This window comes from Cyrtonyx montezumae, unplaced genomic scaffold, assembly GCF_038088225.1.
Source record: "Cyrtonyx montezumae isolate F1298 unplaced genomic scaffold, pur_monq_1.0 scaffold_35, whole genome shotgun sequence".
NCBI lineage: Eukaryota > Metazoa > Chordata > Aves > Galliformes > Odontophoridae > Cyrtonyx > Cyrtonyx montezumae.
The window spans coordinates 934761-952355 of record NW_027072040.1 but is presented as its reverse complement, the minus strand read 5'-3'; the positions used below and the strand labels follow the sequence as shown (position 1 = coordinate 952355).

Here is a 17595-nt window from a genome sequence, read left to right as displayed (position 1 = left end):
CTGTGGCCTCGGAAGTTTTCAGAAGTGCAATGGAGAAAAAAAGGGGAATATTTTCTTACAGATGCAACAGTACCAGAATCAAAGACCTGCTTACCCATAGTTAATGTTTTCTTTGATGTCCACCTCCCTATAGTTTTTCAAAAAAGAGAAAGGGATTCATGAACTATTTCGACATCTCCACATGTCACAAGACAGCATTTATTAACATCCCAGCTGAACCATCACTGGATCATTGGCTGGTGTCAATCCATGAATGAGAGAGAAACTGCTATTTCTAGATCATACAGCAGTAACAACTTGGTAACTTTTGCCTGTGCACACTATGTATTTTAACACCTCAGCCTGCTTCTACATAAAATCCATTACTTTCAGCAACTCCATTTGTTTGCTTACTTCTATTTAATGTTGGCTACATGCTTGACTACTTGCACAGACAAGGCCTGAATGCAGCACAACAAATCCTTTCATAAATGAGGCAATGGCATAGAAGAACACTGAGTGGAGATGCTAGTTGTCACACACAGTTATAAAACAACGAAGCTGTATGGTTACCCACAGAGTACTGCTGATAACGTGCCCCAGGTACAACTGAATGCTGAGAACAAAAGACAGAGGTTGATTTCTGCAATGGGAAAGAATCAGCAGGGGGAACTGTTTGGTTAATTTGCAGAACTGAATGGAAATATTTCCAAAATCTGTACATGTAAGAACAGAGGATATGTGTGCAAGAGAGAAAGATGGTTTCACCTATGTCACTGCACAACACAAACCTCTCTCAAATGTTTTCCGTTCCGTTTTTTAGCTTCAGAACTACTGTGCTCATCTCCCAAAGCAGAATGATGTACCCATGCACCTGCCTCTGCCTGCCTGCTCTCAGGAAGGTGTCCCAGGTCACTAACATTTCACATCTTCTTTAGCAGTCACCTACAACTTGAGCTCAGGATGCTTGTTTTTTGCCCAGGCTCTGCCCCAGCTGCTACCAGGTTTGCTTTCTGACCAGTCCCTTACTGAACAGTTTACTAGGAACTGGTCAAGATGTTTGTTAGGAGTTTTCTGTGCCAATAACCTTGCAAATAAACACTCAGCCAGCTGAGCAGCCACGAAGCTCTTGGATGCTGACAGTACTCCAACTTCACAACCCCAATTTTGGTGTTTAAATCTCTCATGGCTTGGAAATAAAAAAAAATAAAGAGAAAAAAAGGCAGAAGAATGAACTGGTGACAGGTGTTCTTCCTGCCCAGCTACCTGAAGACTGTCACACTGTACTGCACTCCCCACCCATCTATTCTATGCAGCAAGAACAAAACTGCAGCTTACGCTGGATCTCGGACATCTCTGGTGATGCGGTAATTCCAGTCACGGAAAAACTCATTTTCTTTGTCAAATTCACGCTCATCTTCTCCAATAGTCACAGTGAACCTCTTTTCCTCAAAGTCAGGCTCCTGTTCTTTTCTCATCGTTGCCTTTTTTAATACCTGTAAGAAAAACAGAAGTACTGTGAAGAGAACTTTCCCCAGAGGCACAGAAAAAATCTTCACTTGGGAGAAATACGCCCTTCAACTAAAGCACCCTTCTTCTGCCCCAGGAATGTGCACACTAAGGAACTGCCTTGCTGCAGAAAGTATAATTCACTACTGCTCAGCTCAGAACAGCTGCTGTACTACGCTTCAATCATGCAAACCCCGTGTTCTGAGGTGATCAGAGAGACACGGATCTTGTTGGTGCTAGAAAAACAGAAAGGGAAACGACCAGCCTGAAAAGCACTGCTTCACTGAGGGCATGACTTCAGCACCCCCAAACTGCCCTGGGCCACAAGCTCCCCCATGGCTCATGCTGATAAAAAAAACAAACCTGGACGTCAGCTCCTCTTGCCTGTACAATAATTGTGATAGCTGGAGGCAGCAGTTGATAAATTAAAAGGCAAAAGGAAGGCTTCCTAGAAAGAGCCTACATGACACGCTGCAAAAGAAAGCTCTGCTAACGTTCTGCTACCAGTGAAACCTGTCTGTGTGTTCTGGAGGAAGCCAGCATACCTGAGGATGCCACTCACCTCCTTTGCATGCCGGAGTCCTCTCTCCCAGGCACTTTCTGTTGGAGGATCCGGAGGAGGGGGAGGTAAAATTTCATCAACCACTGGCCCTCCCTGTCAGAAGGGTAAGAAGACGAAGACAGACATTCAACATTAGTTTTCAAGCAAGCATTCACTTTGTGAACAGCTACTCAGGAGTACCTTCAGAATCTCTGGAGATGCATCAGCAGGGCATGCGCTGGGACACACGTGGAAAATTATTCCCCTCTACTAGCAACTTCAAGACCACCTTTTCAGAATCACACACGCAGTAAACGTATAGAACTTTGCTAAAACACTAGCTCAGAGCCTTCGCTCCTCCTGGAGCACGAGACAGAAGCTGAATGCAGAAGCCAGGAATTCACACAAAAGGAGTGCATACCCACGGGTTGGCTGGCATCAGCGGGTGAGGGCCGATGGGCGGTGCACCATTCGGAGAGAAGGGCTCAGGCTTGGAGATCAAGGAGTAGTTTCCTTTGTCATTCACCCCGGGGTGTATAAATCGACAGTTCATGCCCCAAGTGCAATGACCTGTGGAAATACACAGTTCTCTGTTAGGCCCACCTATGCCTGAGCAGCCCCACCATCATTTGAAGCCCGTTAAGGAATACCTGTTAGGACCACCCTTCTCTCCCAGCCTGCTGAGCCTTGCCTACTTACATATTGTTGTCAACCCCCCACTGTCCCAGGGAGGATAAATTCAACAGCTCCAGTCACAACCAGATGAATGTACAAGAACCTTATTGAGCCAGGGAGAAGGGAGTGATGGATGCGGACACACCGTTAAGCAAACGTGGTAATAAGCCCACGAGCTCTGCAAACCATATTAAAGACAAATGCTTCAACTCAGAGCTTCACCTTCCACAGAAAAACAACCACTAAAACCTGACAGCAAAGAAAACATCACAGTGCATTCAGAATTAGCAGCAATCTGGTGAGGCACAACTGTATATCACAGATTTCTCTCTGCAGCCGACTCCACACGCCTGCCAGCACAAAGCAGGAAAGGAGACACTGCTAAGGAGGGCAGCAGCAGCAGCAACCTGCAGCAGCTTGCTCATTAGCTTCAGTCATCACCCCAAGGACCCCAAGGCAGTGCTCAGGGGTCTCTAGGAGGATATAAAGCCAAATCCTGATTTTAATTCAGCTTCTCTTAGAAACAATGCCCGTTTTTTTTTTTTCCTGCTGGCAATTCACTCAGCATCAGACCACAGACTCTTTGCAGATCTCACAGAGGAGAAATGCATCACAAAGGCATTACTAATTCTGTGCTTTCTTGGGCATCAACACATCGACTTTACAGGTAACAGAGCTGCTGGCAGCATGTGGCCCAAGGAAGAAGTCTCCCAGGCCTCAGCATCGTGTCAGAAATCCGTGCTGCACCTGGGTGGAGGGAAGCACTTGGTCCCTGGAGGGGGTCTGTGAGACACTCCACCAGCTCCTACTGCTGGTACTACCTGCACAGAGGTGTCAAGGGGAATGATCCCCCTGAGGAGCACGTGGCAGAGCGGCCACCCATCAAACTCCTTCACTGAAAGGCCTCCAACTCTCCATTCATGCAATAGGGGTGATGCAGCTGGACGAGTGCTCATCAGGCACAGCGAGGCTGAAAAACTGGATGTCCTCAAGGTCCCAGGAGAGCAGCACATGATGGCAACAAAGCCCTGAGGGGAGCGCTCCAAAGCCAGCGTCAGCATGACCTGAACCAGTGCCAAGTCAAAGAACACCTGGGGCAGGAGAGCCCGCAGCCTGAACTTTGACTCAGGCAAACATTTCCATCCAGCGGAGGTGTGTGTTGTGCAAAGGATTAAGGAGCAAGCAGAGGGATTTCCCTGTGCCATCAGCATCCCTATCATGCTAGGCAAAGGCAGAAGATGAGGAAGCCAGGGATGTGCTAGGCGATGGGCACGTCTCTGGAAACCCCCAGGCAGGTCCCTACGCTGCGTGTGCTGCTGATGCAAGGAGGGAGGACTCCACCCTGCTCTCCACCCTCCTTTCAATTTCAGATTTCAATCAATTTTTCAATGGTGATCACGAAGTAAAGCATGGTAAATGAGCAGGCTGAAGGAAGAACTATATAGTTTATAACATAACTGACCAAGAACTGTAAACAGTTTAAGAAAATCATTATAAAATCGGTTCTCTACAGTAAAAAGTCACATGGGCTTTGGGGAATGGTGCATTAGGAAGAATCAAAAAGAAGCATAATGGTTAGATCTAAAAGCATCAAGTCTTAGGTTTAATTTGCAGGGAGAAATACATTGCATGACTACCTGCTCCAACTCCTTCTGAGACTGACGACTGCAAGCTTATTTCAGGAACGTGGTTTCTCATTCAGCACAGCATAACCTTTCAGCTTGAGGAATAAAAAGCTATGGCTATGCAGGCATCTGGTCAACAAGAGCATTTCAGCCTGCTTGTCTGCAAGGGCTCAGCAGGAATCCATATGAGCTGCATTTATATTTCTCAGAGGGAAACTATTTCTAGCCCTATTTTCAGTTTAAAAAATAATAAGGGTGCTGTTTAATAACTGGGAAAGTGAGCTGGCCATCAAATTGCAAGAAACAATTACATTTTGGCAAGGCATCAGCTTGATAAGAAATAATGAAATCTGCCATTTTTGTTTTCCAGTGAATAACATCACAGAACCTCTTGAAGCAACAGCTGATTGTTAAACCAGCCCCTGCAGTTCTACTCCATGCTGTTTTAAGAACTCTGGTCTCTCTTTAATTGCTTCTCCTGTGTTCAGCACACCTGGGTCACAGGATTTTTTGCATATTGGCCCTGTGTAAATTCAGCACCTGGCCACCAGAAAGGTGATACTGGGGATACATGGAGCAGAGATTATGGTGTAGAGAGCAGCTGTAAAATGGAGTGAGAAAAATGACAGCACCTTTGGTTTGGCTCCACCATTACAGCATGCCATTACCTTTCATGAAGAACCTGCAGGTGGGACGAGGCCTCACTTTTCTGTCATTGGGATCTTTTACTTCTCCTTCTTCCAAGTCATCATCCTGGAACAGACAGACAGAGGCTGACATTTCACACAGCGATTTGACATTTCACAATATGGTCAGATATCAGTCACTGAAAGCACACCCTGGGGCAAAGCACAGGGGAAATTAAGGAAAAAAAAAGGTTGTGATAAACACCCCTTAGTATATCTGCAATGCACTGCTAGCAGCAGGAACGTGGATCAACTTCAGTGCTTCTCAAAGCTGACTGCAAGACCCAGAAGGCATCGTGAAACATCCTGGCACCACATGTAGACCATGCTGCATCAACCTAAACTCAGAGGCCCAAAAACCAATGGTGCAGTGGATTAAAATCTTAACATACCTTGGTTGAATGAGGCTGGTTGTGTGCTTCCAGCTCACAGCCAAGCGGAATGCAATTAGAGGAAGCCTCATGCAAACGAGCTCAATTGCATTACCTTTCCTTGCTGCAGGCTATGAGTGCACCCTGATAGCTATGGCAGCACAGCTGAGTGATGCCACTGTCCTCCAGAGCCCTCACTCTGTCTGTCTCTGCTCAGCACCCGTCACACCTGCTCAGCTCAAGCAAATTTCTTCTGTTAATTGATATAAACTACACAGCAGAATTCCTGAGTACAGCACTTAATGCAGTGACCCAATACAGTCACCCTCCACTCCTCAGCTCCACGCAGCAGTTAGAGAGGAAGAAACTCAGGAAGATGGGAGGTTTCTTCGAAGGCTCAGAACCACAGGGGACAAGCATGGAGTAACGCCACGAAACTCCTCCAGGAGACAGCAGCCAGGGCTTTGAAGTCCCTGCCTCCCCTTTGTTCTATGTGAGCACAGAGCTGTCAGGCACCAGACACTCTCAAGGAAAACAGTTACCTCTCCTAAAAGGCACATGCCTTATCTCACCATCTCCGTTCACCACTCATTTTTCAGGGCACAGAACATCTGAGCAGGGAGCAGCTGGTGGGGAGGCCTTCCCACCACAAGGCAATACCAACTGCCCCGTAGCAGCGGTGGGAACAGATTAAGAAAGTCGTGTGCTCTGATCAAATTAGAAGCTAAAAAATGAGGAAAAAGCATTGTTCATCTCTAGATGAACACAGGGTCTGCAGAGAGACGGGTTAACAGCCCCCTCTGCGTCCCCTCGAGGGCAACAGGAGGGCCTGATTTTAAAGACAACACTTTTATTCAAATTAAAATTCGTATCAATATCCCCTCCTCCAAAGAGGGGAGCCTGAAAGCAGAGGAAAACGTGGAGTTTTGAGAGGTTCCCCAAAAGCCAGGGATGGCATTCAGGGACGTGTGAATGGCACGACCAGCTCAACTCTCTGCTTTCAAAAGAGCCGTGTGAAGTCTCTGCAGACGCTGTACTTGGAACAAAAGGGAAAGTATTTATTTCTGTGAGGTCTCCTTGGAATCAGGCAGCTGGGAACCCCGTTATGAGTTAATGTATGAGAAACACAGTACAAATTCATCCCGTGCTTTGTAAGGAGAGCGGCCCTAAGAATGCCACAGATTCTAAAGGAAAGCATTCATATTTTAATCAAGAAGCAGGCACGGAGTCAGGACTCTGGGGACTTTTTTTTATCCTTCCTGGACTCTCTCACATCACGCCAAAATTTCTTCTAACTCAATCAGAAACACACAAAACTTTTGGAAAACACTGTAAGTGGTTAGGGAAACTGCTTGGCAGTATGGGCACGAGGGAAAGCTGCATCACTTTTTTTTTTTAAGAACCAAAAAGAAAACCAAAACAAAAAAACCCCACAGCTTTTTTGGGTGAAAAACAGCTGACTGTGGAGCAAATTGTTCTCTTCTGGTCTTAATACGACTGAGAAACAATCCTTCTGTATGGGCTCCACTCTAATAAAATCCCACCTCGGCCCCTGAGCACAGCAGGACAAACAGTGCTCCCTTTTTCCTAAATACCTGCTTATGTTTCTCAGCTGTGAAACAGCACCTACTGGGCCTGCACATCCCCGAGCTGATGACCATCCCCACAGAGCCTGCCTGGTTAAGCTCTTCCCTGGAAGCCCAGCACGGTCTGCTCCTCCTGCTGCTCCCAGAGCACACCTGGGGCCCTGGGTTTCTCACACCCCTGACACCAAGTCCAGGAGCTGCACTTCGGCCTCTCAAACCAAACAGATGAGACAGCTTCTGAATGCCTGATCCATCGCTAAGTAATTTGCCATCAGCATTACCTAGAAGTCCTCTGAGAGCCAAAGCAGAATAGTTTCTTAAGGCACTGGAGCTGTTCCACGTTAGGCAGTGAATAGCTTACTTGCAACTGCTCCAGCAACATGTGGCACATAAAATTTTTCTACAGTACGTGGCAATGGATGCCCTAGCAACCGAGGTTAGGACTTGGCCCACAACGCAGTATTACCTCTGATGGAAACGTGTTACTTGCACGTTGGGGACACAACTAGCACAGACACCCACACCAGAGAACACAGAAAGGCACGGCGCTCAGCAAGGCAGCAGTCCAAACACAAGCACAGCTCTCTCCCAGCAGGACTGACCTCCCCAGATCAGCTCCTACTTACATCAATTTCACCATCGTCGATCTCTCCATCATCTTCCTCTTTCTTCTTCTCCTTGACGGGATCCTGGCCATCCTTTTCATCATCGCTTTTACCGCTGGATTTTTTCCCCTCTTCAGGAGCGTCATCTCCTTTCTCCTCTTCCTCATCATCCTCACCAGCAGCTTTCTCAACATCCTCCTCTGCAGGAGCAGCACTTGGTTCCTCAGGAACCTCCTCGTCATAGTCCAACTCATGCTCATCCAGCTCGCGGGTGACAGAGGACGCTTCATCACCGAGGTCGTTGGCACGGTTTTCCTCCTCTCCTTTGCGAGGTGGGGGGCTCTTCAGCTCCCCACTCTGCTCGTTGTTGTCAGAGTCCTGAGACTTGGCTTCGCTCAAGTGGTCCTCTTCATCCGAGTGGTTCTCCTCGCCACGGCTCAGTGCCCGGGCTGCATCCTCCTCCTCACCCAGGACGCTGCCTTGCCCACCCTCTCCATCAAGTCCCCGCTCTGAACCGCTCTCCTTCAGGACCTCGTCGTCAGAAAGCTGCTGGTCCTCATCAGGAGAGCAGGGGTTTCGCTCAGGGCTGTTGGAAACATCCATCAGTACCCAATAGCCTGTGGAAGGAAAAATGCTACACTTGTTATGGGGAATGAGCTGGGAAAAAAAAAAAAAAGCTGTGTCCTAAAGGGGGAAAAATGAAAATGCCCGGATCCGTGAATGTGGTTTATCACATGTATCTTCAAGAAGGAAACAGTTTAAACTGCATAAAAAAGCTTACCCCAACATTACTCCAGATAAGCTGAGAGTGTGTTACTCTTGATTTACATGGATACAGCTTGAGGCTGGGATTTCATCTACAAGCTCTACCAGTGGGAGAGCAGCTCACTGAGTAATCATGAGAAATCCCAAGTCAGGCCTCCCACCCCCATGGCATTTCTCTTGCAAGCAAGTGAGCGAGCTCCAGAGCACAGGGTCATGTTTTCAGACTCATCTGGTCAGTATAAGCATGTGGCACTGCAGATAGCATGGACTCCTGAAGAGGCAAGAACACCATTTACAACGATTCTGGGAAAAACAGCCCATACTTTGATAGTCCTTTTTACACCACAACCAGGACAGGTTCAAGAAAACTAAAGGAAAGGAAGTGTGGTCAGGGAATTTGGTGCTGAGATATGACAGGAAAGCAGATGGAGGAGCATGGAGCACTGCTTCTGTGTGCTAAGAGCCTGTGCTGGAAAATCAGGAAGAGCTTTATTACCCATGCTTCTCATCTACTTCCCTATAAACTTCCTGGGACAAGGGCTGTTGCATCCGTGCCCCACATGCTGCCAGATGTACTGTCATCACTGAGACAGCATCGCCTGCCTCCAGCACAGTGCAGCCCTCATTAGCTGGCATTGGCAGCAGACTCTGGAGCTGAAAGTCACTCTCTTGCTTGTCACAGCATGGGAGGTCGCAGGGAAGCTACCAATGCTCCTCAAAAAATAAAAGCAGCAGTACGAGTGTATCAAAACAATAGCACCCAGAAACTTTGCCTGACTTCAAGTCTCCAAAGCACTGAGCAAACATCAGCTAGCTCATACACGTGAGGGCAATACGAACACCCAACAGAGCCCTGTGGAGCAGAAGGGTCGTGCTGAGCTGCCTGCAAGCACCTCGTGCCTCCCTCCTTGCACTTCTGAGCAAGTTGGCTCTTGCTCACAACCAAAGCTGTGATTTTACTGAAAAGAGATAAACCAAATTAAAAGACAGCAACTGGCTCTCCGTGGTAGTGGCTCTGGGCAGTTAAGCAGGATGCAGTCTGAAACAAATTATATTCTTACTGAGCGTATAAAGGTTGATGCTGAGTTCATAAATGCTTGCACAAATCGTTACTGGCTTCAAGAGGAATTTTATGACAGCAGTTTTAATTGCCTAAGTGCCTGAGAAGTTACACTTTGCATGCATGTAGAGCAGCTCAGCGTATTACACCCGAAAGGTCAGCCTGAAGAGGCCAGCAGAAATACAGAAGCTGTCAAGTACAGATGTATTCAGGAAATTTGTTTTCTAATTCCTTAAGAACAACCAGAACCAAAGCAAGGCTTTTAAGTGACTCGCTGCCTTTCTGCACTCGACACCGAGCCCTCCAGAGGGCTGGGAGAAAAGGAATACATTCTCACCCCCCAGCTGGACTCATGAGCATGAAACATTCACCTCCACTATTAAAGCTATTGTAAAAAAAATCCAGAGCATTGCTAGTTATAACAACTTCCTATTCATTTCCAACAGCAGAAATGATAAGAAACACGGTAAGTGACAGCTGATTGCAAAGAGGTCACAAAATCCAAGCGATCTGCTTTTGCAGTGAGTGCCTCTGGCTTCATGCAAGTTTCCCTTCAGCAATGGGCCCGACATCCTCCTGGTGCCTCTACCTGCTCGAGCAGTGAAGCAACACACAGAAGGCACTTATGGTCTCCACGCTGTTTTCTATGCTGTAGGAATTCAGCAAGAGCACAGCTCAGCTGTTCCCTGTTCACTGGTGTGCAAGAAAAGATGCCCCAAGATCAAGGAAATCAGGTTTTCTGAAAACAAATCCTCCAGCCATCCCTCACCCCTGGGCATCCCCCTGGGTCTGAGCCAAGAGGACAGCAAGTGAATGTGGTTTAGATCACAGTCACAAGCTTACCTGGAACAGCAACACACCAGAAGAATGATCTGAGATGGGAGAACGCCTCATCTCTGACCTAACCAGTATTACTTGTAGCCACTCTTATAGGGAATAAAATACATAACTTGAGTGCTATGACAGGTGAGAGCACCAGAGGAAAAATTCTGTGGAATGGTGGAGCCTTTACCATAGTCACTCAAGCCTCCTTGCAAGCTGGAATGGCTTTGTCCCTTTCCTGACAACCTAAAGCACACATCCCAAGTCCTGCCTCACAATAACCTGCACAGCAGTTCATCCCAAAGCTCTGGAATCCTGCAAGTTGCTATTTAAAAAACTGTTGTTTTTTCTTTCCACTCTCCTTTAATTACACATACAGATGGATATTAGGAAAATCTGAGGATAAAAATGACTCCACGGAAGCATTTCAAATTGAGCAATACTGACATAAGTAACGGAGCAGAAATGCACAGCTTTCACACTCGTGGGAAATCCTGAATTTTTGTCTTCGAACCAAGACTGCTCCTCACCACCTTCAAAACTGGTTATAAAAGCAAAAAGTTAACTTCTAAACTACAAGTAAGATGGTTTGACTTGTAGCTCTGAGTGATGGGGCAATGAACCAGCGACACCTCTCAATTAGCAGCGGCTTATCTTCAGAGCTATCTTCAAAACTGCAGGTAGTTCAGGCAAAGCTGACTTTGGCCACAGCTGCCCTACCTCTTCTACTACAAAACTGGCTTCATCTGTTGAAACTGCGTCAAGTTTTCATTTCCCTCACATCTAAAACAGATGAGTTCAGAACGGTCTGCTCTGCCAGGCTTGACAAAATGTACAACCCTTCCACTGAGAAGCTTTGGAGCAAATGCAGCCACGGCACGCACCTTTGGCCAGAACTGTGTCTTGCACTGTCCACAGAAGCACTTGTGCATGCTTTAACGAGTTGTAAGTCCCTTAGAGGCAGTTCTCATGTTGTCAGTAGAGACACTGCATATCTGGCAGCTAAGCTTTCCAGCTGTCCCATCTGCAGCAAACACATGCCATCCTCCCAGCTCTGACACCGCTTGCTGTCCCCGCAGATCGAGCAAGAATCTCCCTCCTGTTGTTCCTTCTGAATCCTCATGACCCATCCAGCTCCTGTTGTGTCATGCAGCAGCCTGCTGGTGCTGCCATCAAGAGTATTACAGATGGTCCACCAAAAATGCAAGCAAGTGAAGTGAAGAAAACCCCTCAACAGCTTTTTGCAAAGTTTGGCCTTCCCTTCACTAAATGTCTAGAGACAAGAGAAGGCACTGTGAAAAGACACATCCAGAAGCACTTGGGAACAGGATGAAAAAGGTAAGAAGAGCCCTAGGGGACATCTGGCTGCAATGATCTGCAGCTTTCTTACTAACCAAACTGCCTTTTCTCCCTGCAGCCCCTTGCCTTGCTCCCTGCACACACACAGACCATTAAAGAGGCAGCCAGTGCCCTCTGTTAGAACACAGCCCTTGCTTTTCTCCAAGATGGCCTGTTGTCACATCCAGGCCTGGTGGAAAAGTTACACAATACATATGCAGCAGGAAGCAGTGCTGAAGCTCCACAGACTGAGCTCTGAATATTCCCAACTTAAGGAATGGAACTGGTCAGCATTTCATGGCCCACGTATGGTGGAACAGTGGTGCTCCTTCTACATCAGCCACTGGCACAGCTGCCCCCACCCAGGAGGATTTGGATGCAACAGCAGAGGGTGCCCATCTCGTTCCCTGCTCCCACTCGAGACTCACAGCCCTGCTGGAAAACATTTCCAGTTACAGGTTTTAGTCTGGGATCACACAGGTACACCTCATAGGCTGCTCCCACTCAGCACAGCGTTTCTCTGCTTTGTGCTCTGGTTGCATGTCTCCCAGCAGTGCCTATCACAGGCAGGAGGCTGAAATTCTGGTTTCTTACTGCTCTTTTTTTCCCAACCAGAACTCATTAGAAGTTTAAGCCGTATCGTTAACCAAGCTGACGAAGCTCAGCTTCGTATGCAGCTGACTCACTGCTGAAGGTAGCAGTTTGGTGGCAGACTAAACAGTGGTACTGACAGGACCAATCTGAAGCAGGCACCATGGAAAGATAATCTTGGCAAGCGTTGTTTCCATTCATTAAATTTCTCCCTCAGCCTTCATACAGTGCCACAAATGAACAAGAAATACACCCTGAACACAGTACAGCAACCAATGGCTCAGCTGATTTCAGCACCTCTGGCAGCAAGAAGGCATCGAGGGCCCCACAAAAAAACGTGTCCTGACAGATCCATCAGCTTCTCTCTTTAACTGTACAAATTGCCAGTGGGATGGTGAGAACCAAGCTCATCCCCAACGTCCATAACTTCCAGACAGACACCTCGCAGCTCCCAGGAGCTCATGGGGCAGACACCAGGGGACCAGCACTGCCTCTTGGCACTGCTGGTGAGAGGGAACAGAGGCCTTTCTGTTCAGGCAGAACTCTCAGGGATAACAGAAAGTTTGCTGGTTATTTATTTTTATTTTCTTCAACTTCTTGTAGCCATTCCAATGCAAAATCAAAATATTTCCATTTATCCATGAACATCAGTGCTTAAATGCAGAATAAAAAAGTTCCAAGTCAAGTCACAAGGATGGGTGAAGAGTGATGTGCAAGCCGAGGAGAACAAATGGGAAACACAGCTGACAAGATTGGTTAGAAAACTAACACAGCACAAAAAGGTTTTGGAGACAGAAATGTGCAAAAGAGAAATGGAAGGCAGGAACCATAATGAGCAAAAACATAAAAGAACAACAAAAACAGGAAGAAAAGGAAATAAAAAGCCATATTAAATCAGGAAGAAACAGAACAAAAGCAAAGCACTCAGCCCTTTGTTTTGAATGAGACCACAGTCCTTAGCAGGTTAATTAACTAAAATACAAACTTATCTGACATCCTCTAAGAAGAGCTGACTTTGACAATGCACAGCATCCAGCAGCTGTCAGGTAAGTTGTTAATGCAGAGAACTAAGCCACCTTTTGGCATTAATGTAAGAGAACCCCTTGGTGACAGCCATCTTCAGTGAGCTGACTTTTAAAAGAATGCACACAGCTCTGATCCAGAACACTGATTCAACTCACTACATTGCATCAGGTGAGCTTTAAGCCAGAAAGCTTAAGAGAAACAGAGCTGCACGCAGCTGGAGTTTGTGTTCATAGTGAAACTGATTTTCCTACAGCTGGAGCACACCCGGCCCTTCCTGCAGCTCTGTGCTGGCAGATGCTAATTTTGAATGACAGGAGCCACGACACCATGCCACAGAACAAGTACAGTAACCCTCGCACACTGCAGAATCTGTGAATACCCACAAAGCTGAACTTCACCGGCCTTACCTCAGCTTCCTCCTGCCAGGCTGAGGACCTGCAGCACCCCAGGCTCCGGAGCTCTCCCTGTTCCCACCTGTGTGGGAAGAAAGTCGGTCAGAACCCCTCAGGCCTGGGCTGCAACCCACCCCTCCAGCATTACCCCTTCAATCAAACCCCCCCCAACCCACCTCAGCTTCTCCCCCTCCGCACTCCCACCCACCCCGGGGCCGCACCCCGAACAGCCCCATCTCAGCACCGCCGGGTTTAGGTGGGGGGGCACCCCGGGGCCGCCGCCCCCCTCCCCTCCCTTCGCCTCCTCCCACCAACCCCACCCCGCCGGGAGCGTCCCATCACCTGCACTCATCCCCTCAGGGGTCGCTTGCTCCCGCCCCTCCCCCACCCCCCCGCTTCCGCCGCTGCCACCCGGGCCCGCCCCCCCCCCTCCGCTCCCTCCGTTTCCCGGCACTAGGCCGCAGCCGGCACGCGAGGAGCGCGGCGGGGCTGGAGCCGCTCACCTGGGCCGGGCGGGGCCGAGCGGGGCGGGGGGACAACGGGCGGGGCGGGGCGGGGCGCGAGCGGGGCGGGGGACAGCGGCGGCAGCGGCTCCGGCGCGGACGGGACGGGGCCTCTACTCGCGGCGGCGCAAGGCGGCCATGGCGTGACGTCATCAGAGGGCGACGGCCCTTCAGGCGGGGGGAGGGGAGCGAGGGGGGCGGAGCCTGCGCGACCCGGAGCTATGCACTGCCCGCCCCTTAAAGGGGCCGCGCGCGGGAAGCGGTCTGTACACGTCACACGAGGCCGGTCACGTGCACGCATGGAGACGTGCATGCGTATGGATGCATGTTTCTATGCAGAAATGAACGTAGATATGCACACATGTGGATTGAGTGTAAATGTGCATACACACGCAGGGGCACAGCTACGTGCAAGTGAGCACCAAGCATTTGGGGCGCTGGAACAGTGCTTGTTTCACTACTGGGACGATGCACTCTTGAGACTGTCCCTTCACTGCCCCATTGCAGGAGCTGCAAGCGGATCAGCGCGGCAGGGCTGGTCCCACCCCTTGTGCCAGTAGCTGGAGGGGACTGGTTTAGGTGGGAGGGGCGAGGTCGGGAGGGGTGGAGCCTTTGTGACAGCTATATAAGGTGAATGGAGCTGCGTGGGACATAGATTGAGGTTGTTTGGTAGAGGTGAGTGGGGATGGGGATGGGGATGGGGATGGGGATGGGGATGGGGATGGGGATGGGGATGGGGATGGGGATGGGGATGGGGATGGGGATGGGGATGGGGATGGGGATGGGGATGGGGATGCATGATTCTCTTCGATGGGAGCTATCCACAGACTATCATATTTGCTGGGGTGGGTGCCTCTGGCTCCCTAAATTCCTCGCAGTCCCCCAAAGGGGCTGGGGGTACAGCCCTATATCTCTGCTAACCTTTGCTCCAGAACTGACTCAGGGCCCACATGTTGCTTTACGCAAGAGCTGTGCTGGCAGCAGGACTCTGCCCGTTGCCTCCTGCCTGTTCCTGGTCAAAGGGCAGGCACTGTCCCTGCTGAGCAGGGTGGGTACCACTGGGATATAGGGCTGGGGTCTTCTGAAGGGTTTGGGAGAGCTGGAAACCTGAGCTGAAGCTTTTTCCCTGCCAGGTTCAGCCCTGTGCCAGCATGGATTACGCCAAGTCCCTGAGCCTGCGCCTGGCTGCGCCTGTCACCAAGTAAGCTTTGGGGTGACGCTGTCCCCTGGGCAGAGGACATCACTGCCTTTCCCCCCCTGACTCTGATACCTCTCAGCACTTTGAGTGAAAGCCCTGGGCTGGGGGTGCTGGCGCTGGGAAGCTCCCTGACCTTCCCCATCCCCTCCAGATGTGTCTCCGCCAGTGCTTCCATGACCCAGCAGCTGCTCCTCTCCAGCCCGGCCCCACGGCCCCGACCCTTCCGTGTCTGCAACTGGGACCGCAGCCTGCGCAAGGGCATCATGGCCCACAGCCTGGCAGAGCTGCTGTGCCAGGTGAGCTCTCCATCTGCCTCTCTGAGACCCATCCGTCTGATGGGCTGTCCCCTCACTACAGCCCCATTGCAGGCTCAGAGCACCCTGCTCGTCCCCGACCCCATCACGCTGGTCCTGGATGAGGATGGCACTGTGGTGGAGACGGAGGCTTTCTTCTGCACCCTGGAGGAGGGCACAGTGCTGATGGCCCTGGGCAAGGGGCAGTCGTGGTCTGCCTGCAAGGTGAGCGTGGGCTGTGGGAGCCTGTTTCATCCCGTGGGCATCCCACTGGGGTCAATGGGGATGATGCTGGGTGAGGCAGCAGGAGGTTCCTTGGGCAACTCCTGCTGTGCTTTAGGCTCCTGGCTACCAGCTGAGCCTGTCCCGCAAGCCGCCCCGCCGCATCGATGTCGCCTGTGTCACTTTTGACCTGTACAAGACCAACCCGCAGGACCTGGGCTGCCTCAACGTCAAAGCCACGCTCTATGGCACCTACAGCATGTCCTATGACCTGCGCTGCTACGGGGCCAAGAGGCTCATGAAGTGAGTGCTGGGAGGGAAGCCACAGCATGCACGGGAGCACAGAGTGATGCTCACTCTTTGTTTTTTTGACCCCCTACCCAGGGAAGCGCTGCGCTGGATGCTCTTCAGCATGCAGGCCACGGGGCACGTGCTGCTGGGCACCTCCTGCTACATGCAGCAGCTGCTGGATGCCACAGAGGAGCCCAAGGAGGAGAAGAGCCATGTGCCGCTGTCCCATGTCCTGCCTCACACCCTCCCCCTGCTGCCCCCCAGCAAGATGCTGCAGTGAAGAGAAGGGGGTTATGTCCCCTCCTGGGGGTCCCAGAGTCCCTCCCTAGGTCAGTACCCAGAGCCTCTCCCTGCATGCTGCTGGCTGGATGCAGCCACCTCTTCTCTTTGATGCCTGCTGCTCTGTAAATATATTTATTCAAGTAAAACTATGCTTTTTGCAAGGCTGCTCTGTGTCCTTTCCCCTCCCTGGCTGTGTGTGTGTGTGTGGGGGGGGGGGTTTCAGCTGCTTGCCCCACTTGGCACAGGGATGTGCCAGGCTGTGGTGCAAGGGCTGCTGCTGCAAGAGGCCCTGGGGGAGCTGTGGCTCTGCTTCTGCCTGCCTGGTGCCAGCTCCTGGCAGGAGTGAGAGGAGGGAGAGCAAATTGGTGCCCACCTGTGCTGGAGAGGGGACAGGGTTTCAGAGAGGGAGTATCCTGGGTGAGGAGTGAGTGGTGTATGTGCATCCCCCTGGGTTGCCCCCTACAAGCTCAATAATGCTGAGTTACAGAAGGAAGAGGACCCCATTAACCCAGCCAAGCTCCGGTTGCAGTGGTTTTATGTAGGATTTACTGGTTAACATTGGCTTAACCCCAGCTCCCTGTGGTGTCCCCAGCCCAGCAGGGATACCAGATCCCAGCCCAGGTTTGAGACTGAAGCCCTGGACCCCACAGCAAAACCCAGGGCTGGGTGTGGGACAGCACAGCCCACTTGCAGCTCATTAATTTCGTTAGCCAGACAATTAGTCATCAGCCTCCATCCCCACACCTGCTGCACCACCCGAGCAGGGGCTGCACCCCAGCCCCCACCCTCCAGCATGGAGGCAGCACCCGGTGTTATCAGACATATTTATTTCTGTACACGCTTATACACACAGTTCCCAAGGTTGCTTCATTCTCAGTTTCAGTGCTCTCCTCATCCAGGGCCTGGTTGTGCCCCCACCACCCCACTTCCCTGTAGTGTCTGCCCCCACAGCCCAGTTTCCCTGCAGCACCATGTGGGGAGGAGCAGTGGGGCAGACAGAGGGGGTTTTCCAGGGCTGGGAGGGTGGCCCCCCCACCCACACCACGGTGCTTTTAGGTCTGTGCTCAGTGGTCCTTCCACTTGGGATGCACATCAGCACCCAGAGCAGAGGGATGTGGTGCTCTGGGGACACAGAGGGGCTGTGGAAGCCCCCCCGGGGTCCATCACCCCGACCCAACCCCACACCTGCAGTGAGGACGGTGCCGCATCGCTTCATAAATACACATCCATCACCG

General features: G+C 50.6%; 2 protein-coding genes across 7 annotated transcripts in view; one reads left to right on the top strand and one right to left on the bottom strand.

Annotated features, from left to right (window-relative positions):
- ZC3H18 (zinc finger CCCH-type containing 18) overlaps positions 1-13645 on the bottom strand; it is a 38585-nt gene extending 24940 nt beyond the window's left edge. For 4 of the 6 annotated variants that reach the window (XM_065745426.1, XM_065745427.1, XM_065745428.1 and 1 more), the window contains exons 1-7: positions 13587-13645; positions 7599-8194; positions 4998-5082; positions 2451-2599; positions 2051-2143; positions 1318-1475; positions 95-127 (exon numbers count right to left, since the gene is read on the bottom strand). In XM_065745426.1, coding sequence (XP_065601498.1) covers positions 95-127; positions 1318-1475; positions 2051-2143; positions 2451-2599; positions 4998-5082; positions 7599-8180 — 1100 coding nt within the window. In that variant the 5' untranslated portion in view covers positions 8181-8194; positions 13587-13645. The remainder of the gene's footprint in view (positions 1-94; positions 128-1317; positions 1476-2050; positions 2144-2450; positions 2600-4997; positions 5083-7598; positions 8195-13586) is intronic. The other 2 variants (XM_065745430.1, XM_065745432.1) reach the window with 1 other exon arrangement.
- Positions 13646-14903: 1258 nt separating this feature from the next.
- Positions 14904-16511, top strand: CIDEC (cell death inducing DFFA like effector c). The gene is made up of 6 exons (XM_065745272.1): positions 14904-15122; positions 15208-15275; positions 15424-15568; positions 15641-15790; positions 15906-16090; positions 16172-16511. Exons 2-6 carry the CDS (start codon positions 15226-15228, stop codon positions 16356-16358), a joined length of 717 nt encoding a protein of 238 aa, XP_065601344.1. The 5' UTR covers positions 14904-15122; positions 15208-15225; the 3' UTR covers positions 16359-16511.
- Positions 16512-17595: the final 1084 nt, after the last annotated feature.

Coding starts and splice junctions, on each gene's coding strand:
- CIDEC (XM_065745272.1), top strand. CDS start 15,226: ATGGATTACGCCAAGTCCCTGAGCCTGCGCCTGGCTGCGCCTGTCACC. Junction 15,791..15,905: donor AGTCGTGGTCTGCCTGCAAG/GTGAGCGTGGGC, acceptor GCTGTGCTTTAG/GCTCCTGGCTACCAGCTGAG. Junction 16,091..16,171: donor GGGGCCAAGAGGCTCATGAA/GTGAGTGCTGGG, acceptor CCCCCTACCCAG/GGAAGCGCTGCGCTGGATGC.